Here is a 12,635-nt window from a genome sequence, read left to right on the forward strand (position 1 = left end):
TTTTTTTTTTTTTTGTATTGGGGATCAAACTTGGGACCTTGCACTTGCAAGGCAGGTGGCAGCACCACTGAGCTAAATCCCTGGCCCTCTACACATTAATTTTAAAAGCAACATTACGCCAATTCTTTTAGTTTTAAAAGTCAGTACTGCATTTATGTTCACATTTGAAAAATCTTATAATAGTTCTATCTTTATGTATTAAATACTGTGCTAACAACAAAACAAGCACATAAGGGCTTGTAAACCATGGGAACCTTTGTTGCTGGCAGATAAAGTTCCTAAAGCTGCAGGGACAGCCTTTTTGAGGGGTGCCGAGCAGTGAGGCAGAGGCCGCCATTGAGAGCAGGTACATGTGCGCTGTGATGCACCTGACAGGCAGAACAATGCAGGTTTCTGCCTTAGCCGCCACCCATCTCCTCAGTGATTTAAGGAGCTAGTAGCATAAGTGCATGTGTACAGTTTTCACGTAAAGTCTCATTTTTCACAGGTCTGTTTCTACATAGAGTGTATATGAAGCTATATAAATATCAATCTAAGAAATATCTTGGAAAATCAGTAAACAGTATGAAATTCATCAATAAAACTTATAAAATAACATTTAAATATGCACCAGTTAATAATAAAAATAGTTACACTACACAACACAGGCAAATCTGCCCTAAGAGCTGTTTTTTTTTGGAGGTGGATTTTTCATCAAATCATAATAAGTTCAATGGAAAGTCCAGTTCCTAGGTTCTGAGAAGTCCGATTCAGTAGCTCATAGTGACACCAAAGTTAGGTTATTTGTTGTATTAAATTAATTAATGACCACAAGACATGGCAAAGAAGACTTTTTAAAAAGGAGAGCCATAGACACTCATAGATAATTTCGCTTCCACAGAGATGCTGTGGGGTGGCTCAGATCAGCCCACCACTGCCTGAGCAGAGCAGCGTAACACATTCAATTTTGGTGCAGAAATCCCAAGCTCCCTTTCCCCACAACAAATGAGGCACTGACATTCTGCGTGGCGATGCTTGTGTTTTTCTCATTCTTCCATGAATACTTGTGTTACTAGGTAGAAAGGAGAGTGCCAGTCTGTTGTATTTCTCTAATGATCACCATGTGATTTATACTCCTTTCAACCCTCTTTGGATGTTTCAGGTTCTTCCACCACTCACTATTATTACACCAACAAATCACATTTCCTGCATGTGTTCTCCCTGGGCTTCTATTCCCTTTAGTTTTGGGTTTTGTTTTTGTTTTTTTGGGTTTTTTTTTTTTCATGTCTTTAGGAACTTTTTTTCCTAGAGAAACACTAGTTTTTAACACCAGTTTATGTATGTCAGAAAGAATTTAGACAAGTTTTTTTTCCTTTAGCAGATAAAAAAATTGTAAAGACCTTAGGTATTGAGAGAGCATTCAAATAAAACCTTTAAATAAATCTTTTGAATAAAATCTGCTTCTTCAAAAGAGCTAAATAGGGCCAGGGATGTAGCTCAGTGGTGCCACACCTGCCTGGTAAGCGCAAGGTCCTGAGTTAGATCACTGGTACAGGAAAAGAGAGAGAAAAAAAAAGAGCTAGATATTAAATAAATAAACAAATAATGTTTCTTTTAACTATTGTGTTTCAGTTAACATTTTATACTCTTGTTAACATTTTACATATTGTTTCTGTTCAACCAATTTCAGAACTTCATGAAAAAGTTGAGTGGTTGGCTGGGTAATAGGGTAACACAATGGAAGTCTCTTTCTCAAGGCTGGCATGTGGATAAAGTACCTGCAAATGATGAAAAGAAACAAAATAGCTTTAAAAACAGGACTTTTCACATTGGTCTGTCAGTACCTTCAGACTCACAGGCACAGGGTTGTGGGTGAGTCTGAGCCACAAGACTCAGTCAACATTTCCAACCCCAGACTCCCCCATTTGTGACCTAGCAAATCTCTGATATGTGTGCCTTTCAGCTCACTGGAACACTCTAGCAAAGGAAGTGAGCTTCATTAATAATGTAGCAGTCATCAAAGCACTAAGGAAGCCAGAACAGTCTTCACCACAGCATGAGCCCAGGCTCCTGCTTTCTGGTTTCTCAGGCCCTGCACAGTGGAGAATTGAAAGTGCCAAGCCATGGTGACCACAGGGCTGAAGCCAGAGGAAAGGGGAACGTTTGTCTCCAGGGCTTCAGTGACAGTATAGGAAGGGCTAGAGAAGAGAAAAAAGTGAGATTAGTCGGTCATCCCCTTGGATGGCTTAAAAGAATCATTCTAAACCCCGGGTACACATTTAGAATCACCTGGAGAGTTGCTTTGTTTTGTTTTTAACATAACTACCCCTAGAGGAAGGGAGTAAGAGTAGGGGGAGGAGGGTGTAAGAGAAAGTTATGGAGGGTGCAAATGATGAAAATATGTTATATGGGGCCAAGGGTGTAGCTCAGCAGGGGCATAGTGCCTGCCTGGCAAGTGCAAGGCCCTGAGTTCGAGCCCCGGTACCCCAAAAAATGTTATATGTATGTATGAAAATACATTGAAATCCACTTTTTTGTAAAATTAATAGGCATTAATAAATTATATATTTAAGAAAATGTCACTACCCAGGCCGCACCCCAGAAAAACAAACAATTTCTACATGAGAAACCCGATGTGGGTGTCAGCAGCGTTAATGGTTACTCGGGTGATTCCAATGCAAAGTGAATCGAAAAATCACTAGTTCACAAGGACCACATACCTAAATGCACACAAAGAATGTAAATTAGAAAGAAAAAGCAAAAGAGAGGAGATGGCACCAATCTAACAGCACATGATCTATTGCTATGGGCACCAGCTAACTGCTGCTATCTGGGAGTGGCACCAGTCATCCTGATCTTTATATTTTCATGTTTTAAAATTGTGTTGTATTATACATGCTACAACATGGGTGGACCTTGAACACATTCTGTTAGGTCTTTTTAAAAAGCCAAACATGAAGGCCACAGGTTGGATCACACGATATAGATGAGATGGTCAGAACAGGGGAATCCACCAAGACAGAAAGCAGATCATGGGTTGCCAGAGGCTGAGGGGAAGAAAGAATAAGCTGCAACTTCTTAGTGGGCACTGAGTTTCTTTGGGGATGAGGAAAATGTTCCGCAGTTCAATAGTAATGGTTGCACAACATTGTGAAGTGTATTAAAAGTTATGGAATTGTACACTTTAAAATGGTGGATTTCGTGCTGTGTGGATTTTTTCCTTAACAAAAAGGATGAAGAAGTGAGGAGGCAGAAGGGATAGGGGGTGGGAACTGGGTTGTTTGAACCAAGTCAGAGGCAAACAAATGCCTTTTATGGTAACCAGAATGGACCCTATTATGTAACAGCACATGGAGGAAAAACAGTCTATAAACAGGGCTGAATTTTTGTAAGATAATCTAAGGCCATAATGTATATCTCCATGTCCTTTTCTGTCTGCATCCAAACTAGTGACAAAGCTATGCTGGCTGCACCCTTTTCATTTTAAGGCAGACACAACCTGAGTTTTTTCCTTAATAGGTGTTAATGCAGGCTGTACAGTGAAGTGTGCTTGGCTTTGCCAGCCTATAAATAGAAGTGAACCCCTGAGGTGCAAGAGAACAAGGCTGGCTGATGAAACCAATGCTGGCTACCGCTTTTTTCTTACTGTTCTTTACTGGGAGTAAGAGAAGGGTAAATGGAACAACAACAACAACAACAACAAAAATCCCTAATAAGTGTTCATTAATTATTCGTCCTTTATCTACTGATTTTTCCCCCAGTGACTCAGTTGAATTCACAGTCTGTATATTTATAATTTCCTTCAGTAAGGTTTGTTAGCCTTAATTATTCACAGTTGGTTAAAATCCTTACTACTTCTGTGAGATGCAGGCTGTAAGAAAGACAGTGAATGAAAAAACATTTCTTCAAAGAGAGCTTGATATTTCAGTGGCCTGAAAATATACTTCAAAAGACAATGGTTCTTAGAATTTCCCCCAAATCCTACCTTACTTCTGATCAAAGTGAAACATTATTAAAAACAAATAGAATTTCCTATTATCACCTAATCTTCTAAATACTGGTCAAAGTTGCAGATTGGCATGAAAACCAAAAAATGAGTAGTTGTATTGCAGCTTAGATGCAGACTTTTTACTTACCTGAATTCTTCACTGTAGTCATTCCTGATATACTCAGCTAGAGTCTTGCTGTACTGCAGGCAGCTCTTGAGGATGTAAAACTGCTGGTACAACAGAACTGCTTGGCAGGGACTTAGCAGCTGAAATGAAGCTGAGAACCCCTTCACCACTCGTTTCACAATACTGGCCACAAAAGTAATCTAGACAAGGAAAATGCAGTTGCATGTAAGCTGCATGCCACCCTCAAGAACCCCTATTTCAGTCAGTCTCACACCTTACACAATGCCATGGTGCTGTTTCTCATTGAAATGGTACTCAGAGACAGCAGATCTTACCACCTGGGGCTTAAGGTTTTTAACTCCATTTAACACCTTATAACCAAGAAAGATAATCAGAGCTAACTGATGTGAAGGTACACACAATGATACTGACAGTTTCTTTGCTTGCAAAGGTTTCATGGGTTCCTGCCCATGCTTTTTAGAACTGAGTTATTATAGAAGGTTTCAACAGTGTTCATGATCTTCCCTTCATCCCTTCAGTCACAGAATTGCCTCATACTCAGTTCAGTTCCTTGGGGGAACCAACTTCTAGTGGTTTATGAAGGAAATTTCCTATGTTTAAGAATCCCAAGGACCCCAGATATTCACCCATCAGCTCATAACAGCACTTACAACCACTATATAGAACAAGTAGGCATCTTGCAGCTTGCACGTACAAGCTCCCATTGCTGTGAGTGAAAACTATGACACTCCTCAAAGTGGGGCTGAGACTGACTGGAGTCTGTGCAGTGTTTAAAGAGCCAACATCATGGGCTTCATCTCTGTTATAATGTAGTTGGCTTTTCTGTTGACATGTGCACCTTCTAGCCAGCTTTTTATAAACATATGCCACAGGGATCTGACAAGAGAATCTAAATTCCACAGAACAGACAGAACGTCACTCTGGACAAACAACTCAGAGCAAGGAACTATGGATGTCTACAGAAGTATGTTCACACATAGAAAGAGAACGCTTCACCACATGTCAAGTCTTCTATTTGCATTAAAATTTAGTTTGGATTACTTCCTTTGGAAGAAATTCTCATTTAAATATATGAATGCATAATGAATGAAGGGAAAATTAATTTGGGGTGTGAGAAGAGAGTAAGGATAAAGCTTTATTAGAATTAATTCAGTGGGGGCTGGGGATCTAGCTCAGTGGTGCTGCTGCCTGCCTCACAAGTGCAAGGTCCCAAATTCAATCCCCAGTACCAAGAAAAAAAAAGAATTAATTCAATGGATAATTTACTGAGCATTTATTATGTGCCTAGCACATAATATATCTCCTACCCTCATGGCACTTTCAGGGTATTGAGAAGGGCATTGTATCATCACAATGGGCTAGTTATGCTATAGTAAGAATCTCTGAAACAAATGCTTTGCGTAAAGCAGCAAAGGTTTGTTACTTGTTCATTTTGTATGCCCCTCGGGTTTCTGGGGCCACTGTTCATGGTAGGACCATGGGCTAGTACAGGAGTCACCATACCAGAAGGAAAAGAGAATGCAAAGAAGCATTCACTGGCTCTTAGAGTGTCTGCCCTGAAATGACAGTGCTGCTTGGGCTCACATTTCATTAGTTAAATTAAAAAGAGAGAGAGACCTCCCCAATTTCAGTAACAGAAGAACAGTTATACCGTGTTCCTAGGAAGAGAAAGAGCCAGAAAACACGTGGCCACTAGTGGCTACCACAGAGCAGACCATATAATATAAATATGAACTGTAACCATGACAAGTTCTATGAAGGAAAGAGGAGGACATCCTGCTATGCACGATGTCCCCCTGGATGGGGAAACTGACCTAGTGAGAGGACTCAGTAAATCATCCTCTGCCTCCCTATCCCAGGAAGGGACACAGGTCGGAAGGATGAGTTGGTGTTAATCAGGAGAGAAAGGAGGGAAGAGTATTCCAAACGGAGATTGTTTAGGCAGGAATATTTTCCCCAAAGTTCATGTGTTAGAAGCTTAATCCCCAGTGCAACAGAGTTAGGAAGTGATGCCTGACAAGAGGCTGTGCCTGCATAAATGAATTAATCCAATGGATCCCCACTGGAGTGGCTTCAGTACTGCAAGAGTTATAAAGTCTAGCTTGCCCCCTGACCCTGCATATGCTGTCTTTACTGTCACCAGATGCAGCCCCTTAATCTTGGAATTCCTAGCCTCCTAAACCCTAAGATACATAGATATCTCTATAAATTACCCAGTTTCTGGTACTTTGTTATAATAGCACAGAACAGACTATTGGCAAAGATCCTATCAAAGGGCTAGGATTTAGCTCAGTGGTTCCGCTGCCTGCCTTGCAAGCTCAAGGACCTGAGTTTGATCTCTGGTAACAACAACAACAAAAATCCTATCATGGACGGCCATTGGTGGGGGAAGAGAGGCCCCACATAGCTAGGTGAGTGAGGGATCAGAAGAGGCTGCAGGGCCCTGACACAGAGTTTGAGGGCTACATTAAGGCGTGGAGTCTTTGTTCAAGGGGAAAAGCAGTTGCAAGATTTAAACAAGGAATAACAATAAGATTTTTATTTTAAATAGCTTCCTCTGGCTATAACTTGATGGGAAAATAGAGACAGAACTTTTGGTTTTTTTGTTTTGCTTTGTTTTCTTCTGGTACCAGGGATTGAACTCAGGACCTTGCACTTGTGAGGCAAGCACAGTGCCACTGAGCTAAATCCCTGGCCAAGACAGAACTTTTGAATTCCAATGTAGTGTCAAGGAGAGACATGGCATAGTATAGGCCAAGAGGTTCCTACCCAGCCAAAGTGCACAGATGATCCCAAGTTTTATGTTCTTACTCAACCTTTAAGGTAAATATTAATCTTGTAACTTAATTATAAAGCCAATAACAATATTTTGGGGTTTTTCTTAAAACAAAGAAACATATTTAGACTGTCATTTCTGTACCTTAAACATTCAGATCGCAAATGTAAAAACATTTTATTTTAATTAAGTAATAAAATTATCAAATTTACATCTTACTTCTGTTTTATAAACTTCACTACCTCATAAAGAAGATTTGTTGATTAAACACAACAGCGTCTGGTTAATTAGGCTTGAACTGTGATTTTGTATCGCCTCTAAGTACTTACTATGGGAGGACAACTTTGTAGAAAGGACATCATCCAGGTAATAGGAAATGTTGTTGACCCCAACCCAAGATTTCCCTAAAAACACCAGGCAATAGACAGGTTAGATTCATGAAGTTTAAGTTGCATGTAAAAAGATATTCATTCTCAAATATGTTTTTATCCTGATTAATCAAATATTTTAAATCACTATTTGTTAAATAAGCTAAACAGAGCACTTAAGAGGAAAGATGGTATTTAGATCAACCATCTTTTGGAGACCATCTCTAGTACACACATTTTTATCATACTGTTAATCGTAATATATGTAATCACATCAGACATATAATAGAAAAAATATGTACCTGCTGAAAGACAAGAAGTATCTCATATAAAAGTGCTGTAGCATTATCTGTATATTCCAGGATAAGCTTCTGTAACTAGAATTTCCAAGAATAATCAATACAGTATCATAGGCCAAGCCAGAAAGTAATATTTCTCTTGGTTCCCTTTTAATACTTACCAAAAAAATTTTATTAACTTTATCTATTTACTCATTAAATGTATATCAGACACTGTGGTAGGTGTTGAGGATACAATGAAGAGCAACACGGAATGATCCTTGCCCTCACTGAATATAAAATTGGATGGAAAAACAGGTATCAATCTAACCAGAAAATGCACAATTATAAATTGAATCCAAGGCTATGGAGGAAAAGTACAGGAAGTTAAGAGAGCTCTAAAAAGGAGCAGTCTCTTGTTAGGCCTGTGTCCTACCTCACTACACTACTGCACTCATTCTTAAAGGACTTTGCCTATTTGAGTCTTGTTTCCAGCCCACACTTTAACACTCTTCCAACTGAAGGTGTATTGCAGACACTTCCTACGTAGTCTGTATTGATATATCCTTGGCCATATCTGACTAATATCTGTCCCTCTCACAGTTTTATAAACTGGTGAAGGCAGAGATTGTGTCTGTTTTGCTCACTCTTTGGACTCTCTTCCTAGCATACTGTTTGCTTATAATGATGTTAATAAATATTAACTGAGTGAGTGAATGAATGAAAGAATTTTCTAAAACAATTCCAACTATATGTTTAAGAATACCTGATTGTGTCCCATCCATTCAAAACATTCAGTATTGACTTGACTTAAAATAAACTAATAATAAGCTGGTATATTCTCACAATACACATGCTTTCTAGGCAACTTGATATTTCTAATACATTAATTCAACCTTAGAAAAACTCTGACCAAGAGTTTGTATGATCATATAGGCAAAGAGATGGTAAGTTAAAGCCCACAGTTAATCCTAAAATTTCTGAGGGTACTTTTTTTTTGTCCTTTGTAATTACATGTATATATGTGTATATGTACATATATATATATATATATATATATATACGTACTGGGGATCGAACCCAGGTCCTTGTGCTTGTGAGGCAGGCAGCAGAACCACTGAACTAAACCCCCGGCTCTTATAATTACATGTATATTAATATTGTATATAAAGATAGTAAGTAGGTTTATATAATTTATAAACTATTTTTGTTACATATATCTTAAAACAAGATAGATAAATTAATATTGACGGAATAGTTAACTACATTTTTAGGTTATTAACAAAACCTAAAAAGTCTTTGATTGGAGTATATTTCTGTATTCTATATCATCACAGTCTACATTAAAAGCCACTGTCCATGTATATTATATTCTGTCTACCTCCCAAATTTGCATCTTACCTCAGCATCAAAAGATATTTCAGCTAAAGTTGAATCAGCCACCAAATGAATATCGAACACAGGACAACATTTTGGAATCTGAGGTTTGCTAATTAAAATCACCAAGAGATTAAATAGTGTTCCCCTGAAAGAATAAATAAGAGGCAATTAGCAAGTAAAGTTTGGAAATGAAAAACAATAAAACTAAGCTTTCAAATACTTCTTGACTGAACTTTTGGTACTGGGATCAAACTTGGGCCCTTTTACTTGTGAGGCAGGCGGCAGAACCTCTGAGCCAAATCCCCAGGATTGAATGAACTTTTAGATCCCTGGATATTCATATGAATGTCTAGAAAATAATTTTTTTCTTTTGAAATAAGAAATTTAAAACAGACATGGTGGCCAGGGATTTAGCTCAGTTGTTCCGGCTCCTGCCTTGCAAGCACAAGGACCCAAGTTCGATCCCCGGTACCAAAAATAAATAAATAAATAAATAAATAAATAAATAAATAATAAATAAATAATAAATAAATAAATAAATAAATAAATAAATAAAAAAACAGGCATGGTGACACATGAATGTAATCCCAGGTACTAGGGAGCTGAGGCAAGAGGATCAAAAATTTGATCCCTGCCTAAGCAAGTTGGTGAGACTGTCTCAAAAAAAACAAAACAAAACTATAGATACAGCTTTCTTCAAACCTTGGTTTCTCAATTCCTAGTACTTAAAAAAAAAAAGGGAAAAAAGTTAAATAAAAACATAATTTCTTATTACACCTTGAACTGTTTAACAAATCTAGATGTAAGAACGATTTTGGTTATTGCAATTATAGCAGTATTTTCCAAAAACTTTTATTAATTCTAGGCATTATTATGATCAAAATAGATTCCATGGTCAAAGGAAGTAGGGGAAATATTCAATTAAACTAAGTTTATTGGATATCTTAACTACAGGACTTATCAGACTTTAATATGCTAATATGCACTGTGTATCTCTGGGACAAATACTGTATGTAGCATTTTAAAATAAATATTGTATGAATTCATGGTATAAAAATGATATTTTGAAATATATATACATTCTGAAATGGTTGAATTAGCTTATGCATTAACTCACATACTTAGCTGTTTTCTCCCACTGAGAACACTTTAAATCTACTCATACCAATTTCCAAGTGTATAGTAGTTGTTATTTACTGCAGCTCCCATGTCTCACAATAAATCATGTGAACTTAGGCTTCCTGCTTAACTGAAATATTGTATACTTTGACCACATCTTCCAATCCCATTACCTGGAAACTGCCATTCTACTCTGTTTCTGAGTTCAACTATTTTAGATTCTACATACAGGCGATATCATTGGGCATTTATCTTTCTGTTCCTGTCTTATTTCACTTAGTATAGTGTCTTTCACTCATCCATGCTGTCATAAATGTCATAAATGGCAGGATTTGCTGCTTTTTTTTTTTGGTACCAGGGATTGAACTCAGCACCTTGCTCTTGAGAGGCAGGTGAGGTGCCACTGAGCTAAATCCCTGGCCCTCCTAATTGTTGAGTTTCAACAATATCTGTCTGTCTCTATAGATAGATATATATCTCACATTTTCTTTATCCACTCATCCATTGATGGACACTTAGGTAGATTCCATATCTTTTTTGTTTGTTTGTTTTGGTACTGGGGATAGAACTTGGGCCCTTGCCCTTGTGAGGCAGGTGGCAGAACCACAGAGCTAAATTCCCAGCCCTCAGAGAATTCTCAAATACTTATTTGAGCCCAAGTTTTATGACCTCAAAACACTTTTTAATTGAGCATGTTAGGGTTTACTCTTCCACTGAGCACCACTGGCTATTAATAAAAGTGATATTAAATCTAAGGTCTTTTGCTTTCAACTGCAGTATAATATGTATTAACTTACATGAACAACTCACTGAAATGCTGCTATGTGTTTGAATAATTATGTTACCCATTTAATTATTTGAAAATAAAAAGACAAAACACACCACACACACAATTCAAAATGTGCTTCTTGGGGCTGGGGATTTGGCTCAGTGCTGTCACTGCCTGCCTTGCAAGTGCAAGGTCCTGAGTTCAATTCCTGGTACCAAAAAAGAAGAGTACAACATGTGCTTCTGTGTGTCCCTGTTATCCCACTTACCAGGGAGGCTGAAGCAGGAGGATTACCTGAGCCCAGAAATGAATTCAAGAACATCCTGGGCAGCACAGTGAGAAAAAGGAAAGAAAGAAAGAAAGAAGGGAGGGAGGATGAGACAGAGGAAGAGAGAAAGAGAAGGGAAGGGAGGGGAGAGGAGGGATCTGTTGCCTAACTGAAGACAACATCAGAGTGGCTTTGAGGCATAGGAATAAGAGAATTTAAGGATGAGACTACACTAAAATTCCCTGTAACCATAAGCACTTGTTTCACAATGGAATAAAGGAGGATATAAACAATTTTTGTTTACTAATACTTGAGGCTTCCTAGTTGAGGCCAGCCTGGGCTACATAGTGAGTTCAAGGCCAGCCTGAACTGCATAGTGAGACCCTGTCTCAAAATATATATATATAATTCTCCAATTCAAAAATAAGTCTAATTATTCTGCCTGGAAAAGAAAAATCTTCAATATATTTCTCAAAAAAGTAGAATAGATCCAATAGGATATTTACTAGAGTTTTCTGCAAGATATTTAAAATGGCCAATTTTATTTTTATAAAACCATTTCAAAATAAACAGAACACTCCTTTTAGAAGCTTTTCCTGATATTGAATTTAAATTGACATTCCATTCACTATTATATTTAATTATAGTGCTTTATTTTCAGTAACTGTTTCTTTTCAAAGCTAAGGGAAGGAGCTCCCAAGTATAGGGTGACTTACTGTGATAATATATTAATTCAACCCTAACAATATTGAAATATGAAAGGATATGGCATATTTCAAGTGGGATACAGGAAAGTTGATTGAATTAATAAAATCTCCATTTATGAAAATAATATAGAGGGAAATTCTAAAATGAATAACTGCCCTTTTTTTGCTGAAATAGAATTTAATTTGAAATCCACCCCTCCTGGCAACTCACTTAATTTAAAATCCATAAATTCAATGATTTTAATTGAAATGGTAATTTCAACCTGAAAGTAGAGACTTAACAGGAATGACATCACAGGCTTAAAAATAGTCACAACAATTTAATACTTTCATTGTTCAGCTTGTTTTTATTTCTAATATTAATTTTAATGTACTACAATATGTTTTAAAATACAGACACTGAAGGGGAAACATCATTTCATAAGGCAGTCTATGATATTGTGGAAGGCAAATGGTTCAAGATTCCCACAGCCTGGAGACAGATGTAGATGTAGGTATCTATGTCTACTTCTTATATGAACCCTTTCCCTTGAGTATGGGCAGAACCTATGATTATACTTGACTATCATGCTTGTGATTATGTTGTATTACATGAAAATGGTAAAGGGGTTTTTCAAATAGGGAGAAAAGTAGAGACCAAAAGATAGAAAAAAAAATGGCAGGACCAATTTAGCATTGACTTCAGTGTAAGAGAAGACAGAAATAATCTGGAGTCTCCATTTTGGAGATTAGAGAAATGGCAGTACTTCAACTGTGTAAAGAAGCATGGAGAGGCCGGGCGTGGTGGCCCACACCTGTAATCCCAGCACTTGGGAGGCTGAGGCAGGAGGATTGCTGTGAGTTCGAGACCACCCT

At 37.7% G+C, this 12,635-nt stretch overlaps 1 protein-coding gene across 1 annotated transcript in view; it reads right to left on the reverse strand.

Moving 5' to 3' along the window:
- Nucleotides 1–1,587: 1,587 nt before the first annotated feature.
- Nucleotides 1,588–12,635, reverse strand: part of CUNH12orf56 (chromosome unknown C12orf56 homolog) — a 57,465-nt gene continuing 46,417 nt past the window's right edge. The window contains exons 10-14 of the mRNA XM_010644819.2: nt 8,939–9,062; nt 7,562–7,636; nt 7,221–7,295; nt 4,116–4,294; nt 1,588–1,757 (exon numbers count right to left, since the gene is read on the reverse strand). Coding sequence (XP_010643121.1) covers nt 1,631–1,757; nt 4,116–4,294; nt 7,221–7,295; nt 7,562–7,636; nt 8,939–9,062 — 580 coding nt within the window. The 3' untranslated portion in view covers nt 1,588–1,630. The remainder of the gene's footprint in view (nt 1,758–4,115; nt 4,295–7,220; nt 7,296–7,561; nt 7,637–8,938; nt 9,063–12,635) is intronic.

This window comes from Fukomys damarensis, unplaced genomic scaffold (genome assembly GCF_012274545.1).
Source record: "Fukomys damarensis isolate Sample0158 unplaced genomic scaffold, DMR_v1.0_HiC HiC_scaffold_15, whole genome shotgun sequence".
In the NCBI taxonomy this organism is placed as follows: domain Eukaryota; kingdom Metazoa; phylum Chordata; class Mammalia; order Rodentia; family Bathyergidae; genus Fukomys; species Fukomys damarensis.